At 41.9% G+C, this 24,599-nt stretch overlaps 1 protein-coding gene across 11 annotated transcripts in view; it reads left to right on the top strand.

The window, feature by feature from the left end:
• The window catches only part of LMNTD1 (lamin tail domain containing 1), a 242,816-nt gene that overhangs the window by 101,976 nt on the left and 116,241 nt on the right, over nt 1-24,599 (top strand). For all 11 annotated transcript variants that reach the window (XR_013991153.1, XR_013991154.1, XM_081023708.1 and 8 more), the window contains exons 6-9: nt 5,416-5,602; nt 5,736-5,855; nt 15,207-15,412; nt 17,413-17,585. Coding sequence is in view for 9 of the 11 variants with exons in the window: in XM_081023708.1 (XP_080879834.1) it covers nt 5,416-5,602; nt 5,736-5,855; nt 15,207-15,412; nt 17,413-17,585 (686 nt within the window). In the remaining 2 variants the exon portion in view is untranslated. The remainder of the gene's footprint in view (nt 1-5,415; nt 5,603-5,735; nt 5,856-15,206; nt 15,413-17,412; nt 17,586-24,599) is intronic.

Here is a 24,599-nt window from a genome sequence, read left to right as displayed (position 1 = left end):
ACGACTCAAAAAACGCAAAACCCTTTCGTCTAGCGAGTTTTTTGTCTTGCGAGGCATTCATCTTGTGGGGCACCACTGTATGTGAAATGTAACCGATATGCTTTTGTGCCTAATTGAACCATTACGTGTATATAAGGAAACCATTACGATTGTAACTAACGCCTTATATTGGTGGGGAGGGGTGTTATATACTGAAGTTCTCACCCTGGGCCAGCAGGGGGATACTGTAGATAGTTATGCAAATGAAGGATCGAAAGTGACATTCAGTGATTGGATAGTTTTAGAAAGTTGCTACAGTTACGTTGTTCTGGAGCTCTATATAAGCAGGCTGACTGAGCTCTTCAGTTCAGTTCTATTCTGGCCTCTGAATAAACAAGAGCTGTTTGAAGAATCGCTGTGTCGTCTGATATGTTCACCCACAACTTAACATCAACCTCTCTTGCTAGTTTTTTTTTCCTCCTTAAAATTCCAATTTGTATACAGTAAACCAAGTTCAGTGCCAAGTTCCAGCCGAGATAAAGTTTTCTTATATTCCCCCAACAGAGTACTTTAATTGTCTTAATCCAAATCTCATCTGCTGAGTTCAGTTTTAACGGCGGCTGCAGTTCAAAATTCAGTTTCCACTTTTATACTCCAGTATCGGTAACAAGCCAACCGGGGAAAAGCTTTGGAAGGGCAGTGTAAGGGCTCTCAGATGTTGTCAGAGTCCTGGCACTGCCTTCCCTTTTCCATACACAAATACTGTTGTGGCCAGCTTTAAAACCCTGTAGCAATGTCAAACAAAGAATGGGTTTCAATTGCTTTGAATTCTCCCATCAGCAGGCCCACACAGTAAATATCAAATAAGATCATAGTTTTCCACTTGCAAATTTTTTCTATGTATGGTTAATTACCCAGAAGACAAAGAACGGACTTCCTTTTTAATCCTTCGTCTGGCACCGAATTAAGCTTACTGTATATATTTGAGTATAAGCCGAGCCAAATATAAGCCGAGGCACCTAATTTTAGGACAAAAAACTAGGAAAACTTATTGACTCAAGTATAAGCCGGTTCACCACATCACAAACCTGGTGGTGGCAGCAGCAGTGGAGAAGGATGAAAGGGCTGCTTTCAGGCTGTGTGTTCCTCCTCCGCCTCTGCTGCTCGCAAGAGCAGGCATAGGAGCCTGGTTGGGAGAGGCACAGCACAGCACAGCGCCTCTCCCAACCGCACCTCCTGTGCCTGCCCCTGAGAGAGGCGGGTGGCAGCAGCAGGACCAGCGGTGAGAAAGGGCTCCTTTTGGGCCGCTCCTCCCTCCGCTGCTGCCGCCCGCCTCACTCAAGTATAAGCCAAGGAGAACTTTTAACAGCATAAAAAATGTGCTGAAAAGGTCGGCTTATATTCGAGTATATACGGTAATTAATTTCAATAGTAAATATTCTTACATTCCTGTCAGCTTGAATATTGGTTATGGAAAATCTCTGCTGGTGGCCGGAGTGCTAAGGCTTCGCTCCCGTGGAGGCATGTTGTTGCCAAGACTGCACTCAAACCCCCTTCTTTCCCCACTCTCCGAGCCTTTCAGCACAGGGGTCTGGGAATTGTGGGAGAGCTCTTTGCAATCTGCTGGACCTCTCAACATCCTGAGAACCCTCTCAAGGGAGGGGAGTATGCCTCGCCTTGGCATTTCCTCATGACGGGGCTCAGATCTGTCAGAGTGATCAGATCTGTGCTCCGTTTGCCATCTTGCAGAGATCAGAAGTCTGTAGTTGAGTATTTCAAACCTTCCCATCTGGTGGCCATAAGCAAGGAAACAAATTAAGATGATCCATCAATGAAATGGAACATTGGCTCTCAAACCGCAACATTTAAGAGCCACTTATTCAGTCTGCTTTTACACTTTTCTACCAACCTTACTATATGCTTGTGAAACATGGACCACTTATAAATGCCATCTCCAACTCCTTGAAAGATTCCATCAATGGTGTCTCCGAAAAATTGTACACATCACTTGGGAAGACAGGTGAACTAATATCAATGTACTGGAAGAAGCAAAGATCACCAGTGTTAAAGCAATAATTCTTCAACATCAACTTCGTTGGACTGGTCATGTTGTGCGGATGCCTGATGATTGTCTTCCAAAGCAACTACTCTATTCCGAACTTAAAAATGGAAAGTGTAATGCTGGTGGTCAACAAGAGAGGTTTAAAGACTCTCTAAAGGCAAATGTTTAAAAATGTAGTATAAACACTGACAACTGGGAAACACTGGCCTGGAGTGCTCCAGTTGGAGAACAGCCTTGACCAAAGGTATCATGGGCTTTGAAGATACTCGAACTCAGGACGAAAGGGAGAAACGTGCTAAGAGGAAGGCAAGCTTGGCAAATCCACACAGTGATCAACTCCCGCCAGGAAACCAATGTCCCCACTGTGGAAGGACGTGTGGATCCAGAATTGGCCTCCACAGTCACCTACAGACTCATTTTTAAAATTGTGTTTATGGAAGACAATCTTACTCGGCTACGAAGGATCGCCTGAGAGGAAGAAGAAGACACTTTTCATAGAATTGTGGGTCATGCTGACCAATACTATAATCAACTGAGTTACATGTTGAAAAGAAACACACATAAACTGTTAATCTGGCATGAGTGTCTGAGGCTGCAAAAATATGTCAGTTTGACCTGAGTTGCTGTAAATGTGCTTTTGGGAAATTAATAATTGTCGGATTAAACACCCACAAACCAGAACTATCAGCAAAAGAGAACAAGGCTTGAACATACCACAGTATGTATAAAACAAACAATTCTTACACCGCATCAGATATATGGAGTTGCTGCATTTTTTTGGCTTTCTCTGGTTCTCTAACACGTCCTGAAATAATTATTAACACCTAGTGGTGGCTGGGGGTGGACAGCTCTGTCAAAGGAGTTGCCTTAACTAAGTAAAAGTCCAGAGATAAACCTGTTTCTTTCCAGTACCTACAGGTGATTGTGTCTGTTCTGTCCAGTAGTCCCTCGACTCCCTAAAAAACATTGTTGTTTTTTAAACCCAGAACCTTTGTCTCATTTTTGCTCTGTCATTTCTGGGGGGAAATACCATTTCTGGAAAAAGCAGAGTACATTAAATCTTAATCATTTCAACACATTGCCTCTTGGTGGGTTGTTTTTGTTTTTTTAAGTAACATTCTCTTGACTCCAGTAAGCAGGAAACTACCAAAGCAGGGAAAGGGAGAGGATACTTCAAGATCTCACAGGCTCAGGCTTGGGCTTGGGCTGGTTCTGCTTATTTTCACAAGAGGCAGAACCAGCAGAGCTTTTCCTGGTCTTTGCCACTTCAGGCTGAATGTAGCACCCTCTAATATTTCTCTGATGAAAATAGGGACGTGCAGGGTCAGCTCCAGATTGGAGTAAAGAGAAACAGATGGGGGAAATAGAGAGAGGGAGAAGCGGGGGGAGAAATAAGATTTGTGCCACATGGGATGGAATAGGACAGAATATGTGACCTGAGAAATCAGCCCCAGTGATATACTCTTATTTGGCAAGTTTCCAGACCAGAAACTACTTCTTGCTACCTACAACCTGTATCCAGACCCTGTGTCCCTATTTTACAGGGAAGTCCCTGGTTTAGAGAAGCTGTCCCGGTTTCTGATTTGATCCCAGAATGTCCCACTTTTCCTTAGGATGTCCCTATTTTCATTGGAGAAATGTTGGAGGGTATGGAGTTATCCAATCCCCAAGCCATTTGAAGGCAATCCTATATAGGGAATTTTTTTATGTTTTGTTGTGTTTTTTATATATGTTGGAAGCTGCACAGAGTGTCGGGGGCAACCCAGTAAGATGTGTGAGGTATAAATAGTAAAATTATCATTATATAATAGGATACTCCTATTTTCATCGAAGAAATGTTGGAGGCTATGGCTGTCTCCAACCACTTGCAGGTCCAGGCCGTGCAATCCCCACTTCCTCCGCTTAGATGAGCTCCCATCAAGGAGACCACACAGTTGAATGGAATCATATCAGGCCACAACTTTATTGACTACAGCTGGTTTGGCAAAGGCATTGGGTAAGCATTTATTTCCAGGCTGCCTATCGGAAAGAACGTCATGGTCAACCTGGCAGTGGGGATTCCTGCCACTTACATCAACTAGGGGGATCCCCGCAGGGATCCCCGTCTCTAGGAGCGCTGAGGCCCAAAGCGCCCATCTTGGGGAATGGACAGAAGCAACTCCATCATGGATCCCTTTAACGGGATACTCTATTTCTGGATTTGTTATGTACTGAGTTGAATAGGAACTGCAGCAGTCTGATTGGTCCTAGAACAATAGGATCCAAAATGCAGCAGTCTGATTGGTCCTAGAACAATAGGATTCAGGATGCAGCAGTCTGATTGGTCCTAGAACAATGCAGCAGTATGATTGGTCGGCAGGAGCCACCCAATCCAGCTCCAGATAGAAGTGAATCCACAACCTGATTGGCCTACAGGATAATTCCGGAATTAGCCAATCATGTGCAGCCCATTGTGTAAATAATGTATATAAAGCAGATACTTTGAGGGGACTTCCATTCCCTCCTCACCACTATGAGCTGAATAAAGAGCATGAAATCACTTTGCGACTCTGAGTATATTTCAGGATTGGAAGGTAAGGGTACAACCCCTCCCTCCAACCAAGGCTAAGGTTACCAAATGCCTAAACCGCCAAAGTTGTGATGATTGCTACAGGTAGGCAAAACCTCCAGGTCATAGCCAATTCGCCTGGTAGTCAAATTCCAACCAGCCCCACAAATACGGCAACCACCACAGTCAAAGCAAAGTCAATTCAATGAGTAAAGGCAAAAATTATGGGAGTGGGTGGATCCAATGAAGAAGAGCGGTGGCTTTGCAAGACGGCCAGCGCCTTGCCTCCCGCCGACGATGCAGGTTGGGTGTCAGCGCCTGATCCCTTCCAGAGCGCAAGCTTCACCTTGCGCTCCCGGCTTGAAATCCTGCTCTGCGTCAGCCTGCCGAATTGGCCAATGGCAGGCTGGCATTGAAGAAGGGCTGTCCGGGGCTTGAGGGAACAATCAGGCTTCCCCCAGGTCCGCTCCCAGGGGATTTAAAACAGCCCATACCAGCCCCCCAACGCCCAGCCCTTCTTGGGGTAAGCGGACTTCTGGGGGGGGGGGTATACAGTGACTGTGCACTACACTTGGCTGGGTAGGAAGAGTGACTCTAAATGAGGCAGCAATGCCAGCTCCCGGTGGACCCCTACTCAGTCTGAGCCCCATCAAGTGCCTTATTCTGCTGCCTGATGGTGCTACCCATTGGGGGAGATTCCATGGGGAGGGACTAGGCATATATGGTAATCCCACCTTTTCTGTACTAGTAACCCCAGTATAAGTATAGAGACAGTTGTTCCCAGGAGCCTGAAAAACACTGAACTCAGTTATCTTCTTATTTTTAGTGCGGTTGGGAACCTTAAAATTGTTGAAGTTCATTCGCATGGCTATTATGTGAAGATACTGAACAGTTCTCCTGATAAAGAAGAGGGCATTGGAGATTATACACTCCAGCAGAACTTTGGCGGCCATCCAATAGCGATCTTCAAATTCCCCCCAAAGATCAGAATGAAGGCTAATTCTTCAGTAATGGTGAGCAAAATAAGAAGGTGCATTGCAGGAGAGGTTTAGTAATCAGAGGGCTGCATTTGCTGTTATGTTGTGGAAAAATTCAAGGCAAAATTATGCAGCGTCTGACTGCTTGCTTCCTGTTTCATTGTTGCAGGTCTGGGCTGCAGATTCTAAAAGACCTTCAAAACCTCCAACAGATTATCTCTGGAAGGACCTGGACAAGTTTAAACCAGGCCCAGAATGCACCACTATCCTTTGCAATCCTTCTGGGCAGGTACTTCTGATCATAGGAGCTAACGCCTATATTTGAGGAAATCACCCCCCCCCCCCAAAAAAGAAAGTTGTCTTGTGATCAGTTATATGGGGCAGGGCTTACCCAAAATTTTATTCAAGTTGGCACCCCTGCTTCTGATAGCTACCTTCCGATTCTTTTATAGTAAACTGGGATTTCCTTGGGTGGGCTTTCTTAAAACTTGACCACCATATTATTCCAGATCTTAATTAGAGATAAGGCTTATTGGTCAAAGGCCTAGACAACGGCCAATTTTGCATTGTACCTTTAAGCACACTGTAGCCCCCAGAGAGAATAACCTAGCTGTCACTTTTTAATTCCGATCAGTATATTAGAAGAAAGGGGAGGAACAGAGAAAGTGGCTATGTGACACTTCTGAGAGAAAGGTGATAAGAAGGAAAGCAGGGCAGGGCTTTTGAAGGGACCTTAATAGCTATGTTGAAGAGAAAATGTCAGCAGGTATCACTTTTCCTATCCCTGCACAACAAGCATCAGGTCAGCCACATGGAGAATGTCAAATGATTTTGCCACATCAGAGCTATTTCCCTAGAAAATAGAGGTGCCAGAACTCACCATGAACGCCTTCCCTGTTTTCTTAGAATGGCAATGGCCTGATTCTAAGGTGCTGGAACTGAACTCCAGTGAGTTCCAGTTTGTTTGTTTTTTTTAAAAGCCCAGTGCCGCTATACTTACTCCTATTATTATATTCTATATTAAGACTAGACAGATCTTCACACACAGCTACTGCTCCCAAGCGGTGGCGGTGCCAAAATTTGGCACCCCCCTCCCCTCGCCTTTCGTTCAAAGTCATTGTTGCGACGCCCCTTGCGGCACCCTCTGAGCTCCGTACCACTACAGCTGAACCACGCTGCCCTCAATCCACCTCTGTCCCAAGGACATTTCTCATTTCACCTGGAAGAATGAGTACCAGATCTTTAGTTTCAAATAGCTGGTAAAGAAGGAAAGAATGCTGGGTGGGAGGAGAGGAGAAGAGAGAAATTTGGTTTGTTTCCCAAAAACTATACATTCACTGAAATGGAGCTATCCTTCAAAATGTGCAATTCTTCAATTTTGCGATGTAGGGTTTTTTTATTTTAAAAAAATGTACAAAAATGCATTTATTAATGGAAGTAAGATACAAAAATACATTATTTTAGAGAAACCACTTGCCAAAATGTGTATATTAGGTATAATGGCATATAGAAATGTGTGTATTAGGAGAACCATGTGCTAAAATACTTATGAATTTTCATTGCAAATGAAAATTCGTAAGTATTTTAGAGGAATGTAGAGAATGTAGAGAACTGAATTAGAATTTTTAAAAATATTTTTATTAGCAATTTCAACATAGCAAATTATCAAACCATATAATTGCACACATTCCCCCTTTTTCCCACCCTTCCTTCCATCCCTCCCCCCCACCAGAGACTTCCCTCAGCTCCTCTCTCTGATTTCTCAGCACATATTATTCTCTGCATGTTATAAAATTGTACATATCCTTACATTATCTATCTAACATGTTATCTTTTTTTTGTTAGAGCGTTTATTAATTTTCCAATAAGAACATCCAATTAACATATCAAATCAAATCCAATAAAAATAAAAAACTAAAATTAAAAAGTCCAATTGTCTTCCAAATTATAGTCTTAATTTTTTGTTGACTTCCCACAATCTGAATTCCGAAGCATTTTCCAAATCATAGTCCTGCCTCTCATCATCAGTGTTTTCATAATTCAATATCCCAATTTTATCCTCCACGTTTGTCTCTGGCTCTGTGATCCTCAATCATGTCAGAAGACAAATGATACTTTTTTTCATAGAGTTCAGATTTGCCCATGTATTTCAACTATTTTTATTTTTCAATTGTGCCGCTTCATCTAATTGTATCCATTCCAGGCTTCTGACCAACTCTTTAAGGATTGTTATTTTGGCAGCTCCCAAATCGTTAATCTTTCCCGTCCAGCTGTTATCGAAGAAACAGAGAGAAACCTCCTTCAAAGACTCCTTGTTGATTTATTCTTAAGCTGGCTGTTTGCTGTGTAGTCATATATCAGTCAGTTGACGATTGATCAGCCTTTGGAATCCACCCAGTCCCCCCTCCGGGCCCTAGAGGGGGACTGCCAGACATCCATTTAGCCTTTTCTCTCTCACACAGTGAAAAAATTCTTTTTGCAAACAGTTGCATATATAATATTGTCTCCAGTCTTTGTGGCTGGCCATCAATTAGCTCCTGTTTCTCTTAATCAGGGAGATATTTCAAATATTCCGTAACTGCTTAGTGGGTGAGCACCATTTTACTCTTTTGTTTTCGTCTTTAACAAAAAGACGAATCTTTATTTCGAATCTTAAAAGAAAAGGCGGCTGCGGATAAGTTCCAATTATATATAGAAGTCCATCTGTATTCACCTTTTTAAAAGCAATTTAAGTTCTTAATGAGGCTTGGCATGAAAAACCAATTGTTAATGTTAGAAGAAAGAAAGAACATACCAAGCCCCTCCGGAGTCCACACATCATGATGAGGATCTCTTTGAAGTTCGATCTTTTACACCAGAGACTGTACATACTGCAGTCCCCCCCCCCCCCAGCTTCATCAGTTCAGAGCGTGTCTGTTTGTTTTTCAAATCTTTATATTTTCCCAAACAGATGCATCCGGCCATGGGAGTGGCATCGCAGGAGTGCCAGTCGTTCCTTGCTCCATGACCCACTGCCCTGCCGTCTGCCACACCAGCAATCTCGGACAAACCACGGGTGACCAAGACAGTCCTCCCCTACCCTGGGGAGGCTGCCAGGGCTAATTACCCCCATATCAGCCCTGAATTATCAGAATGGCTGGGGTCCAGTCGTGTGGGAGTCCGCCATTTCCCACCGTCGGAAACAGGAAGTCTATCCAACATGTTATCAACCAATAAATTTGTGTATGTTTATTCAAAACCTGCCAAGGAGTCCAGTTCATCTTGTTGTCTTTTTAGATAATTTGTAAAAAGCTCCCATTCTTCCTTAAAGTCACAGTTGTCCTTGTCCTGCAGTTTATATGTCAATTTAGCCAACTCTTTTGCCACTGTTCCTTTTTTTTTTTTTTTTTCAACATAATTTTTATTAATTTGCAGCAAAACAAATAAAAATCAGATAAACCACATCTTGTATTCAACCTATTCATTCTTTAAGACTTCCTTCGGCGTCTCCGCAAATCTCCGTTGTCTATCAACATATACTTTCGCATCTCCTACTATCTATTGACATTATTAAAGTCTTTTCCACCCTTTTCTTTAGACAATATTCTTACAAATATCACAGAGCTCTTTTAAACCCTACTAGCGTTATTTGTCCCTCACTTAAATTATCCAGATATTCCACGAATTTTCCCCATTCCTCCATAAATCTTTGATCTCTCCAATATCTAATTTTTCCCGTCAGTCTATCTAGTTCCGCATAATCTAACAGTTTCTCTCTCCACTCCTCTATTGTCGGTATTTTCTGTTGTTTCCAGTTTTGGGCTAATAGGACTCTTGCTGCCGTTGTTGCATATTGGAAAAATTTGCCATCTTTATTCTTAATCTCTTTTCCTGATAAACCTAACAGAAAGGCCTCTGGCTTTTTTTCAAAAGTATATTTAAAAATTTTTCCCATTTCTGTATATACCTTTTCCCAGAAACCTTTAACCTTTTTACAATCCCACCACATGTGGTAGAAGGTCCCTTCATTTTCCCTGCATTTCCAACATTTACTGCATGTCTTATACATTTTTGCTAGTTTCGCAGGGGTAATGTACCAACGGTATAACATCTTCATTAAGTTTTCCTTCAACGTTACACATGCCGTGAATTTAAGATTTTTTTTCCATAATTTCTCCCACTCTTCAAAATAGATATTATAACCGAAGTCTTTTGCCCAGTGTATCATTACCGACTTCACTTCTTCGTCTATTAAATTCCACTCTAGCAGCTGGTTGTACATTTTTGATAGGATTTTATAATCATTATTTATTATCTCAATCTGGAATTTAGAATCTTTTTCCGCATATCCTCTATCTTTAATATCCTTCTTAGCCATTTCGTTTATTTGAAAGTAATGGAACCAATCAAACACCTTTTCCTTAACCTGGTTGTATGGTTTTAGCTTCCACTTCCCCCCATCTTTAATTAGCAGCTGTTCATAGGTAACCCATTTATCCCTCATGTTGGTCTTTTTAACACTCGTGGCTTCTAATGGGGACATCCAGTGTGGGACTCTGGGTTCCAATAAAAATCTGTACCTCTCCCATACTTCTATCAAAGGGCCTTTAAAGATGTGGCTTTCAAATCCCTTGTGTACCTTCTTCTTTTCATAACATATATACGCGTGCCACCCAAATCTATTGTCGTGGCCTTCCAGATCTAAAAGTTCTTTATTATCTAATTTTATCCACGGTTTTATCCAGCATAGGCACGATGCCTCATAATATAGTTTCAGATCTGGAAGTGCGATTCCCCCCCTTTCTTTTGCCTCTGTCAGTAATTTAAACTGTATCCTCGGTCTTTTGCCCTGCCATACGTACTTTGAGAACTCTCTTTGCCATTCTTTGAATATCTTAGTACCTTTGATTATCGGAATATTCTGGAATAGGAACAACATTCTCGGAAGTACATTCATCTTAATTATGGCTATCCTGCCCCAGAAAGACAGTTTTAGCCTCCCCCACGTCACCAAATCCTTTTTAATCTCTTTCCATACTGCTTCATAATTATTTTTAAATAGTTCTATATTTTTTGGAGTTATCCATATTCCTAAATATTTCACCTTTCTGGCCACCTCTATCTCTGTTTGTTGTTGTATTTCTTCAATTGTACTTAGATCTATATTCTTTGTCATTAATTTAGTCTTACTTTTATTTAACTTAAAACCAGCCACTTTGCCGAATTGCTCTAGTTCTTCCAATATCTCTTTTATTGAATTCGTCGGATCTTCTATTGTTATTAGCAAATCGTCTGCAAATGCCTTTACCTTGTATTCATTTTGTCCAATTGTTATTCCTTTTATCTTCTTGTTTTGTCTTATTGAGTTAAGTAACACTTCCAATACAGTTATGAACGGCAATGGGGAGAGCGGACATCCCTGCCTTGTACCCTTCCCTATCCTTATTTCTTCTGACACTACGTTGTTTATGATCAATTTCGCTTTCTGCTCCGTATAGATTGCTTTTATTCCATTAAAAAACTCTGCACCCACCTCCATGTATTCTAAATTTTTTAACAAAAAATCCCAATTTGTGTTATCGAATGCTTTCTCTGCATCCACAAACATCAGTATAGCTTGTTTGTCACTCTTGGCCGACAAATATTCTATGATATTTATTATGTTTCTTATATTATCCTTCATCTGCCTCCCCGGCAGGAAGCCCGTTTGGTCTCCATGAACATAATCTAACAATATATTTTTCATTCTGCTAGCTAGAATTCCTGTAAAAATTTTGTAATCTATGTTCAACAATGAAATCGGCCTGTAATTTTTAACTTGCAATAAATCCGCATCTTGTTTTGGGATTAATGTAATGAATGCCTCTCTCCATGTTTCTGGTATTTCTCTTTCTTTTAAGATGTTATTTATCACTTCCTTCAATGGGGGCAGCAATACAGCCTTCATTTCTTTGTAATAACTAGCCGTAAACCCATCCGGGCCTGGGGCTTTCCCTCTTTTTAGTTCTTTTATTACTTTTTCTATTTCTTCTATCTCTACTGGAGCATTCAGTTGTTCTTTTTTCTCTGCTGGTATCTTCTGAACCTTTTTATCCTTTAAGAATCTTTCAATCCTCCTCAAATTATGTCTCTCTCTGTTATTATATAGTCCACTATAGTAGTCCACAAATGCTTTCCTAACTTCCTTGGGGTTAGTTTTTTCTTCACCATCCACTATTATTTTATTTATAGTACTCTGTTCCTTCCTTTTTTTTATCTGCCATGCTAGCAGCTTCCCTGATTTATTTGAGTATTCAAAACTTCTTAGTCTCAATTTTTTGATGTTCCATTCCACTTCTCTATTTATCAACATTGCAAACTGCGCTTGCAATGCTTTAATATTCTCCTTTATCCTCTTGCTATTTGGTTTTTGGACTAACTTTTGTTCATTATCCATTATCTGCTTTAAGATCTCTTTTTTCCATTTTTCTCTTCCTTTATTTTTAATCGTGTTTTGCTGGATAAAGAAGCCCCTCATTACTGCCTTGCTTGCATCCCATACCACCTTTGTTTTGGTACCCTTATTCATGTTTTCCTTAAAATAATCTATCAACCTTCTCTGAGCTTTATCAACCACTTCTTGATCGTCCAGAAGATAGTCTTTTAGTCTCCACCTAAAAGTTCTCTCCTCCCAGCCTTTCAACTCCAATTTTATTGGATTATGATCCGATATAGTTTTAGCTTGGATCTCCACCCTTAAAATTCTTGGAGTCAGCTCATTTGAGGTCCAAATCTGGTCGATTCGGGACTGTGACTGATTAGGTTCAGAATAGTACGTAAACTGTTTTACCAGTGGGTGTCTGAGTCTCCAGCTATCTATCAGGTTACAGTTCTTAACCAATGAAAAGAAAGTTCTGGGTAGCTTCCCATCCTTACCACTTCCCTCCCTAAGTCTGTCCATTTCTAAGGACACCACCCCGTTCATATCACCCAATATCATCATTTTCTGATCTGCGTACTCTGCTAGTTTTTCTTCTAAATTTTTAAAAAAATCCGACTTGTTATCATTTGGAGCATATAACCCGATTATGATTAGGTTTTCTCCCTGCCACTTAATTTGGACCGCCATTATCCTTCCCTCCTCATCTTTAAAAATTTGTTGCGCTTCGATTTGCTTTTTAATATATATGACCACTCCTCTTTTTTTATCTTTATCTGAGGAGATAAACTCATTTCCCAATCTTTTGTTTATCAGTACTCTTTTATGTCTTCTTGCTATGTGTGTCTCTTGTAAACAGATGATGTCTAGGTTTTCTTTTTTTAGTATTTGTACAGTTTTATTTCGTTTTTTCTTATCATTTATCCCGTTAATATTCCAACTACAAATTTTTAATACCATAATAAATGAATTTAGTCTTACTTATTTTCCCTTTTATATTTTGACTGATTTTTAAACCTCTTGTTCCTCTTCTTCTCCTCCTCTACTTTCTGTTTCTTCCTCGGAGTCTGGGCCCCCTGCTGCCTCTTCCCCTTTTTCTTCTTCTTTTTCTAACCTCAACTCTTTATATTTTCTCAAAAATTTCCCAGTTTCCTCTGGACTGATCAACCTGTGCCTCTTACTCCTGTAAGTAAATGAGATCCCTTCCGGGAATTCCCATTTAAACTCAATGTTATTTTTCTTTAATGTTTGCACAAGTGCCTTGTACGACTCTCTACGTTTCAGAATTCTGATTGGTATGTCTTTAAAAATTATTATATAATTCCCATTGATGCACAACCTTTTTTCTCTATTTCTTTGCAGGATCATGTTTCTCATTTCCTTATCTCTAAATGTAATCAGACAATCACCCACAAATTTTTTAGCCTTAGTTGTTTTCACTTTTAGTCTAAAGGCAGATTGTATCGTCCTTTCTATCTCATCTGTTGGTAGTTCCATCCATTGTGCTAACTCAGCTATTAATTTCTCTTTAATGTTTTCTCCTTGTGTTTCTGGTACCGCCCTAAGTCTCAAATTATTCTCCCTCTGTCTTAGTTCATGCATAGCTATTGAATCTTTCATATCTTCTTGCACTTTATTCAATTCTAACACCTCTGCTCTTAATTTGTCCTCTTCACGTCTCACCTCTCTCATTTCTAATCTTGTTTTTTTCAAACCTTCTTCTACAGCTTGTGTCCTCCTAAATACTTCCTTTATTTGCCCTTTTAGTTCATTAACTGTTTCGTCCATTTTTTTGTCCATTTTCCCTATCTTATTGTCTACTTGTTCTAATTTTACTTCTAGGTTTTTCTCACTTTGTTTAATTTCCGCAAACATTCTTAAAATATCTGCTTTGAAGTCTGTTTCCTGTTTGGATGCCTTTCTTTCTATTGGTGTCCCTCCCTCAGCTCTCTTTGCTGTGTTCGACATTGTGTCTATAAAACTCAAAAAGTTCCCACTCTTCAAATTTATACTTATTAATTACGTGTTATCAACTAAGCCCCTTCCTCTCTCCCTAATCCAGGAGGTTAAATAAGAACAACGGGTTTTGCCCAGTTCCTTTGTCGGGGTTTCCTCATTCTTCCATCCTTGTGCTATCAAGACTCTTGCTGCTGTTGTAGCATACATAAATAAGTTCTTTGTTTTTCTTGGCAGGTCTTGTCCTACAATCCCTAACAAAAATGCTTCTGCTTTTTTTTTTTTTTACAAATGCCATTTTAAACATGTTTTTAATTCATTATATATCATTTCCCAATTTTTAAAAACTTCTCTACATTCCCACCACATGTGATAAAAAGTCCCTTCTTTTTCTCTGCATTTCCAACATGTATTTGACCCGGTTGTAGAGAACTGAATTTAAGGCTGGAAAAATGAGAAACCGAAGTTGTCAGTTCTATTCCTCCCTCCCTAGGTTCAGGGGTTAGTGATCAGCTGGTGTGCAGGCACAAGCTGGTCAGAAGCCTGGCTCAGGGGCAGAATATGTCTTTTGCACTCAGATGGAGCCAGGGTCATGCTCTGGCATCTCCATTTTAAAGGATCAGGTAACATATGTTGGGGAGAAACTCTGCTGGAGATTCTGGAGAGCTGCTGGGCACTCAGGACAATTAGTTTGACCTGGAATAGTAATTATTACTACTTATTAAATTTCTATTCATCTGAAGATCACAGGGCAGTTCACAACCTAAAAATACAAAATGAGAACACAAAATACATAATAAAAACAGAAAAAACCAATAACCACAAACACATTTAAAAGAGGATAGAATATTAATCAGCCAAAGGCCTGGTTAAAGAGAAATGTTTCATCTGGTGTCTAATATATTTATATAGTATGCTTCCTCCACCTCTGACACTCCATTTTGCATAGAAACCCTTAAGAATTAAACATTGTTCCAATCCTTTTACTAAGCACATAAAATAAATAATTAGGATTAACAGCTTGCAGCTTGGGGAAAAAACAAAAACATACACCTTTAACTCATCTGATGTTGCCCATCCCATCTTCAGTGATTGCTGGGCAGCACTGATTCCTGCTTGCCACTGATAACCAAGACCAGCCTTGGATAGGAATGGGAAGGACTGCCTTGTTTCTTGATGCCTTTGGGGGATTTCAAGGTATGTGACATTGAGCAGCCTGATAGTCCTAGAAACAGTTTGCCTGAACATGCAGTGCAGTAATTTAAGCTTTTACTCTTCTCCTTCTAGGCTGTCGCTTGGTTTACACCCATCAATTGGAACCAAAAGCAAACAAAGGAAGGAGAAGAGGGTGGCAGAATCTGTAGAAATTTAATACAGCCTATTATTGGCATGCGCCAGCAAAAAGACCGATGGCAACCCAGGATGTTTGACGTTTGGCAGGGAAATGTTGGTCAAAATCTTACAGGGACAAATGAACCAGAATTTATTCTACGGTATTGCACCTGAATCAATTTGCATTATTTATGTAATGGTTCATATTATATCATACTATCCAACTTTTTCTTACCTGCTAGTTTTTGGGTACAACAAAGATCACAGCCTCAAAAAGAGTGGTGCAAAAGCAGGACTGTAGCTGGGGGGGGGGTGAGGTGGGTGATGGGGGGGCACAAAAATTGGCTTTAAAATATGTCCATAAATATAAATATTGATTATTGCCTCATAAGAAATGGTTTTAAATAGAGGGTGAATTGAATGGGTGGGGGAGAGGCAGAAAGAAGAGCCGTGGCTGGGGGCGCAATCTGGACAGTTCTGCCAGGGGCGCAAGATCACCCAGCTACGGCTCTGTGCAAGAGTGTGACACTGGCACTCTGGGTTTGTCAGAGGCTCACGCCAGAGTGCTGGACCTTCGGCACTCAAGCGCAGCCCTGCTCACAAGACATGACCCGCCACAGCCACGGTCAGGTCCAGCAGGGCCTGCCACAGCCAGCCCCTCAAGATGAGGGGGGGGGCTCAGCCCCATCCCAATATATGGGGGGGGGGCTTGGGTGTCCTCAGTCCCATAGAATTGGCATCTATGCTAATAATTAAAATGGCTTGTTTATTATAAGGATTCCTCACTGTTCTTTGGGAAGCTCAGAGTGGCTTCTGTGAGGCTTCCAGTGGCCGTCCCTCATGGCACTCGTGCATAGTCTTGTTCCAGCAGAAGGTCTTCAGGGCTCCTCACTGGAGCAGATTATATCACACCCTTCCTCCTTCACAAGCCCAGGGCAACAGCAATTCCAAGTACCTTTCTTTTTCCCTTCTGGAGGCTTCAGATTTTAAAAGGCCTCACATGAACTTTTGCAAGTTTTTCATTGAAAGTGTGTAGTGGTTACTCAGCACAGACAAATCAATATGGAAGGAGTCCATGGGGAGGGGGTGGAAAGCCTACCAGCTAACACATCTTTTTGGTTTTTGCACTGTAGTACTGCAGACTGGAATGCAAAAGCCTGCAATTTCAATACAAGTCTAACGAGCAAAGTCTTTGGAATTCTGCTGGCAGGGTAGAATGATAGTCTTTTAATTTAAAGCAGTTTAGCTAGATAAAGCTTTCTGCATGTAAATTCTTAGCTGTATGTTCGCTAAAACATCATCTTCCAAAGTTGTATTTTGGAGGACACTGAATGCTCAACACATGAAATTGTAGGAGCCTTGAAAGCTTGTATGCCATGGTCCAGATCTCCCTGAGGTGAGCCAGAGAAGCTATAGAAGGGTCAGACTCTGGTGAAATAAATGCCAGCTGACAACAAAAGAAGCAAACATAGCAAAGAACATGAGGTCCAGAGGAATGCATGAAGAGAGCCAAGGCCAACATTTATTATGTTAATGTTATTTAAAATATTTAAATAGATCAGAATATTTATATTTAGGATCGTACTTTAAGGGGCAGGGAAGTAATAGCACCTGTGAGCAATCCAGATTGGATCTGGATCACATCAGTGAGGGAGGAGTGATTTATTCCCTCCTCCCTTAATGTTTTCCAAGTTAAAACTGCTCCTGTGAAGCTGCTCTGGGACCTGCAGGAGAAAACATGCAAGCCATCGTATGGTTACCTGTGAGTTTTCCTCTATGGCAAAATAGTTAAAGGGGGAGAAATTGTAATTAGGTAAATAGCATTGGGGGTGGGGCTCACATAGGATCACATCAATAATTTTTTTCAGCAGTGTTTTATCAATGCACCTGTGTGCACTGAAAACATAGAAGAGGGAAAAGATGCAAGGGGAAGTCAAGCTATGGGGAACTGCACATTCTGCAGCTCTAAAATTTATTTTGGAAATTCTCTTAGTTAAACTGGAATTCTGAGGGAGATATTAAACCAAATAAATGATAATGGGAATGTACAGAGAGAACCCTGTCATTTGTAGTGGGCACTGCAGTGTACACCCCCCCCCCCCGCCATGCGTCAGTACATATAAAAGACTCTGTATGAAACCTCTTGCTTCTATTTCTACAGGGAAGAAAAGATCCCACCCATCCTGTACCCCGTGCAAAGTTCTTGGTGCCAAAACCCAAGCTCTCCCACACATCCCCATTACACTGTGGGAAGATACATCCCGGCGGGCATTGAGGGGAGCCACGTGGGCAGACAAATGAGAACGCAGCTGGTAAAGCAGGATCCAGATACCGGTGAGTTAAAGGACATTTAGAGAATGAAGGGTGGTGTTTGTTTGTTTTTAAACACTGACAGAAGGAATTTAGAGACAGTGACAAGAGCAAAAGATTTCTCGTAGGATCTTCTTTTGCATCAGCCTTGCTGATACTTATTGCTAACACATCCATTGTGTTGGTACAAGATGTTTGTTGTTAGGGGTGTCTCTTTTTGGAAGCTGAAATGACACACTGAGCCACCACTGGGAGAGACCCGCTATGTTGCCTGTGCCTTGTTAATGAAGCAAGTGCGAAGAAGCTGCTCAAATACTGTGAACACCAGACAAAACGGTGACACACACACATACACACACACACAGAGAGAGAGAGAGAAGGAAAAGGTTTCAATGTCTCCAGGGACACATGTCAGAAGGAGTGGTTAAAATTAAGAAAAAGCATGTTGCATAGCTATTTTAGATTTAGTTAGATGTCTGTGCCAGAAATGAGGGAGGGTTAGTTTTGGTACAAATAAGTACAATAGCACCAGGTAAAAAATACATAATCTATATACATAGATATTATATAAAATAGAGAAAATCAGAGAAAATTACAATGGAATATAGTATAAAATTCAAACAGCATGACACCCATACAATCATTCATCCAGCCTCAGTCACCAGCCATTCTACTCCACCCCACAGCCATTCAACTGCAGAGCTCTCATTGCCAAAATTAGATACTTTTCACTTAAGTTTCACTGATTTCAAGGGGAGAATTAAACACATTTGGTATAGAGAACCCATATTGTAAATGCTCAAAACACACACTATTCTAATAGTGCACACTGTACTCATTAATTATACAAACTCTGTAATACAAAATATCCATTTATTAGGTGTGCTGCAGCAACATTTACATGACTGCTGTTCTGTTTCTTTACTTAGTTATCTGACCTCTAACCAGGTGCTATATATCTCCTTTCTTGCTGCTTGAGATATTAGTGTGATAAACTCTTTGCTGCAGCTCTCCCTGTTGGATGAGAGACTCTCTTATGATAGCCACAACATGTTAATCCATGCTTCATTTCTAAGATATGGCAAAGGCTGTGCCGTATCTTTTTATGATGGAGGACGCTTTTTATGATGGAGGACCGCTGTAGCCACCCCCCAACGACACGTTCTCAAGATGGAGAGGGAGGGAACAGCTGCAGTCGGCTGCGGTTCCTGCGCAATGTTTGCCATCTTGCCAAAGGTTGCAGGCAGCTTTACCTGCAGCAATTGCATGTTGATTGCCCTCTTAAAAGACAAAGTCCAGCAACTGGAGGAATGTGTAGCTACGCTCCAAAGAATTAGAGAGCTGGAGCTCTTCTTGGAAGCAACAGAGCACACCATCTCCACCAAGGAGGAGACAGGGGACTCCCCTGAGAAGGAGGCTAGTTCACCAACACAGGAGCCAGATATATGGAGAAACGTGACTCAAAGAAGTAGGAGGCCCAGGGTTCGCTCTGATTGTTTAGAAATACACAATCGCTTTGAGGTCCTCTCCCCTAGCATGGAAGACGAAGAGCAGACTCCATTTGAGGATCTCTCCCTCATTACAATCAATCAGGTATATGAAGACAAGCAGCAAAGTCAGTCCTCAGGGAATGTGCAGGCGACCTTGGAACGGACAGCTCACGGAAGAACCCCAACCAAACCTAAGAGGAGACGTGTAGTGGTGATAGGGGATTCCCTACTGAGGGGAACAGAAGCAGTGATCTGTGGGCCTGACAAGATGTCTCGGGAAGTGTGCTGTCTCCCCGGGGCTAAGATCATAAAACCCACTGACAAATACCCCTTCCTCTTGGTTCATGTGGGAACCAATGACACTGCCAGCAATAGCCTCCAGAAGATCAAAAGAGACTACGAGGCTCTGGGCAGGAAATTGAAGCAATTAAATGCACAAATTGTCATCTCATCTGTCCTCCCAGTTGAACGACGTGGCCCAGGGAGAGAGGGGAAAATAGTGGAAGTGAACAGCTGGCTTCACAAATGGTGTAAACGGGAACGGTTTGGATTCTTAGATCACGGACTGCAGGTTCTTGAAGATGGACTTCTGGCAAGCGATGGGCTGCACCTCACAACGGTTGGGAGGAATGTTTTTGCCAAAAATCTCAGAAACCTCATCAGGAGGGCTTTAAACTGACTAATGTGGGGGAGGGAGACAGTGCTCCTGAAGGTAGGAGTCTATCAATTGATGAAGATGATCATCCAAATGTCATAAACCAAATGGAGCAAACAGCACGCAGACCTAGTGGTGGGAGGAAAAAATCCTTAAATAAGAGACACGGGGGAATGATTAATGGACTTCAATGTCTGTACACTAATGCGCAAAGCATGGGAAATAAACAAGATGAGCTTGAGCTCTTGGTACAGCAAACTAAATATGACATAATAGGCATCACTGAAACCTGGTGGGATAAGTTCCACGATTGGAATGTAATAATGGAGGGATACAATCTATTTCAGAGAAACAGACCAGACAAGAAAGGAGGAGGAGTGGCGTTATATGTCAGGGATGTGTATACCTGTGAAGAGATCCAAGATTTGGAACCTCAAAGCCAAAGTGAGAGCATTTGGGTCAAAATTAAGGGAGAGAAGAATAACAGTGACCTCATTGTGGGAGTTTACTATAGATCCGCAAGCCAAACGGAGGACATAGATGATGCCTTCCTGGAACAGATGGCCAAGCATGCAAAAGGAAGGGAGATAGTAGTAATGGGGGACTTCAATTACCCGGATATTTGTTGGATGTCAAACTCAGCCAAGAGCATAAGGTGAAACAGATTCCTCACTGGCCTTGCAGACAACTTCATTGTCCAGAAAGTGGGAGAAGCAACAAGAGGAACAGCCATTTTAGATCTGGTCCTAACCAATGTTGATGACCTGGTTAGTGGGGTAGAAGTGGAAGGATCATTAGGCGCGAGTGACCATGCTCCTCTGAAGTTTACTATACAGTGGAAAGGAGCAGCCAAGCATACTAGGACTCAGTTTCTTGACTTTAAGAAAGCCGACTTGATAAAACTTAGGGAAGTGCTGGGTGAGATCCCATGGACAGTAATACTAAAAGGAAAGGGAGTTCATGATGGCTGGGAGTTTGTTAAGAGGGAGATAATAAAAGCACAACGTCAGGCAATACTAATGAGACGGAAACATGGAAGGTGCCTAAAGAAGCCAGGGTGGCTATCTAAAGAACTTTCAACTGAGTTAAGATTAAAAAAGGATGTGTACAAAAAATGGAAAAGGGGGGAAACCACCAAAGAGGAATTCAAACAAATAGCCAGCACGTGTAGACACAAAGTCAGAAAAGCTAAAGCACAGAATGAACTCAGGCTTGCTAGAGAGGTTAAAAGCAACAAAAAAGGCTTTTATGGGTATGTTCGTAGCAAAAGGAAGAACAAAGAAACAGTGGGGTCACTCAGAGGAGAAGATGGTGAAATGCAAACAGGGGACAAAGAAAGGGCTGAACTCCTCAATGCCTTCTTTGCCTCAGTCTTCTCCGATAAAGAAAACAATGCCCGACCTGAAGAATTTGAAGCAAATGATTCAGCAAAGGAAACACAGCCCAGAATAACTAAGGAGATGTATTCAAGTCTCCAGGGCCAGATGAACTGCATCCAAGAGTATTAAAAGAACTGGCAGATGAGATCTCAGAACCACTGGCAGTCATCTTTGAGAATTCCTGGAGAACAGGCGAAGTCCCGGCAGACTGGAGGAGGGCAAATGTTGTCCCTATTTTCAAAAAGGGGGAAAGAGAGGACCCAAATAATTACCGCCCAGTCAGTCTGACATCAATACCAGGGAAGATTCTGGAGCAGATCATTAAGCAAACAGTCTGTGAGCACCTAGAAAGGAATGCTGTGATCACCAATAGTCAGCATGGATTTCTGAAAAATAAGTCATGTCAGACTAACCTGATCTCGTTTTTTGACAGAATTACAAGCCTGGTAGATGAAGGGAACGCAGTGGATGTAGCCTACCTTGATTTCAGCAAGGCATTTGACAAGGTGCCCCATGATATTCTTGTAAAGAAGCTGGTAAAATGCGGTCTTGACTATGCTACCACTCAGTGGATTTGTAACTGGCTGACTGACCGAACCCAAAGGGTGCTCATCAATGGTTCCTCTTCATCCTGGAGAAGAGTGACTAGTGGGGTGCCACAGGGTTCTGTCTTGGGCCCGGTCTTATTCAACATCTTTATCAACGACTTGGATGATGGACTCAAGGGCATCCTGATCAAATTTGCAGATGACACCAAACTGGGAGGGGTGGCTAACACCCCAGAGGACAGGATCACACTTCAAAACGACCTTGACAGATTAGAGAACTGGGCCAAAACAAACAAGATGAATTTTAACAGGGAGAAATGTAAAGTATTTCACTTGGGCAAAAAAAAATGAGAGGCACAAATACAAGATGGGTGACACCTGGCTTGAGAGCAGTACATGTGAAAAGGATCTAGGAGTCTTGGTTGACCACAAACTTGACATGAGCCAACAGTGTGACGTGGCAGCTAAAAAAGCCAATGCAATTCTAGGCTGCATCAATAGGAGTATAGCATCTAGATCAAGGGAAGTAACAGTGCCACTGTATTCTGCTCTGGTCAGACCTCACCTGGAGTACTGTGTCCAGTTCTGGGCACCACAGTTCAAGAAGGACACTGACAAACTGGAACGTGTCCAGAGGAGGGCATCCAAAATGGTCAAAGGCCTGGAAACGATGCCTTATGAGGAACGGCTCAGGGAGCTGGGCATGTTTAGCCTGGAGAAGAGGAGGTTAAGGGGTGATATGATAGCCATGTTCAAATATATAAAAGGATGTCACATAGAGGAGGGAGAAAGGTTGTTTTCTGCTGCTCCAGAGAAGCGGACACGGAGCAATGGATCCAAACTACAAGAAAGAAGATTCCACCTAAACATTAGGAAGAACTTCCTGACTGTAAGAGCTGTTTGACAGTGGAATTTGCTGCCAAGGAGTGTGGTGGAGTCTCCTTCTTTGGAGGTCTTTAAGCAGAGGCTTGACAACCATATGTCAGGAGTGCTCTGATGGTGTTTCCTGGTTGGCAGGGGGTTGGACTCGATGGCCCTTGTGGTCTCTTCCAACTCTATGATTCTATGATTCTATGTTTCTAGAAAAAGAGGCACCGGAACTCACCACAAATGCCTCCCTTGTTCTCTTACAATGGCAATGGCGCCCATCTGAGATGTGCCGGAACTGAGGTCCAGCAAGTTCCAGTTGGAAAAAAGACCTGGGTAAAGGTGTGGTATCCAGATATCTAGGAGAATTCACAAGATGCTTTTCCATTCCAGAATTCTCCCATAAGAAGACTTCCCTGGGCAGAAAACAATAGGAGTGTAGGTTGCCACTTCAACTCTTGTTTTCTCCAATACAGCTCAAGCAGATTTAAAGGAGCAGTCCAACATTTACATACAATGGTCTCTTGGTCTGGAACCTTGGCCTAGTTGTTAATTAAGCTGCAGTTCAGACCAGGGTCTGCTGTGCATGTGGGAAAGTGGTGAGGGCCTAGGCCATGGGTAGGCATACTAAGGCCCGGGGGCCACATCCAGCCCAATCGCCTTCTAAATCCGGCCCGTGGACGGTCCAGGAATCAGCATGTTTTTACATGAGTAGAATGTGCCCTTTTATTTAAAATGCATCTCTGGGTTATTTGTGGGGCATAGGAATTTGTTCATTTCCCTCCCCAAAAAAATGTAGTCCGGTAGTCTGGCCCCCCACAAGGTCTGAGGGACAGTGGACCGGCCCCCTGCTGAAAAGGTCTGCTGACCCCTGGCCTAGGCCTATTGCATCTCTTGCCTTATTTCAGGGTGGAACTACAGGTGTCAGCAGCAGATCTGGACTACTTTGAAATGCTTCCAGTGGGATTTTGGGTAGAAAGGCTGTGGGTGCAGAGGTTTTAATCTCTTCCTTTGCTCTCCCCCCCAACCCCCTAACCTCTGACCCAGGTGGAGAGAGAGTTCAGCACTCCCTACCTGTTATAGTGAGAACTGGAAGAAACTACTTAAAATCTTGCCTCGGCTATTATGACTTCACAAGATAGCCTTAGGCAAACTACTCTCTCTCAGCATAATTGCACAATAATGCTGACCGATCCAGTGGTGGGCCTACATTTTGGGGGCTCTGAAGCTTGAACAGTCATGGGGGGCCCTTCGCAACCAGTAACAAAGTCTGGTTAACCACTGATATCTTCTTCAATGGGGCTGTTCCATGGTAGATCACCACACCTTTCTGTGCTACTTACTCTCAAACGCTGGGATTGTTAAAAAAGATATATTTTAATAATAATAAATTTGAGTCACGCGACTCAAATTGGGTCTACTAGACCTAGAACCTTTAAGCAATTTGGACTAAAGTCTCCTCAGGGCCCCCTCTGGGATTAGGGACCCTGACACTTGATCCATTTCAGAGTAGATCGCCCCTGGACCCACTGTACAAATCTATTGAAATGTTTACTGTGATAATGTAGGTGCTGTAAAATGCTTTGAGTACTTAAATTTGCTATTTTGTATTTAACATTGCACCCCATTCTTTCCTACTGAGAGCTAATGTTGCCTAAAAGTGCTTAACTTAGTTTTGTTTTTAATCCACATTATGAGCTAATAACAAGGATGTTACAAAATTGTTTCACTGTGTATTGGAAGCTGTAGCGATTCTTTTTTGCTGGCAAGTCTTCATAGAAACCCATAACAAAATGTATTTTTCCTTCTGTGGAGAACAAATAGACAAATACAATCATTATTCTTCTTTTATTTCAGTGCAAATAATTCACTATTGTTTGAAATGCATTGTGGCTATTAATGATCATTTGGCAGATCGGTGATTTTGAAATATGTGGCTATTAAGATACTGCATTTTCTCTGCATACCTACTATATTTACCAGCAGTTTTATAGCCACATTGTGTAACTTGGAGTCCAAGAAAACAATGATTAATGGCTTTATTTAAGAGAATTTGTCTGTTTAGTTTGTACTGAAGCCTATGGACACCACAAAGCTGG

The sequence above is a fragment of the Podarcis pityusensis genome (assembly GCF_964106645.2).
Source record: "Podarcis pityusensis genome assembly, chromosome: 10".
NCBI classification, from domain to species: Eukaryota; Metazoa; Chordata; class Lepidosauria; order Squamata; family Lacertidae; genus Podarcis; species Podarcis pityusensis.
Note: the sequence above shows the minus strand (reverse complement) of the source record. Positions and strands in the feature narration are given on the sequence as shown.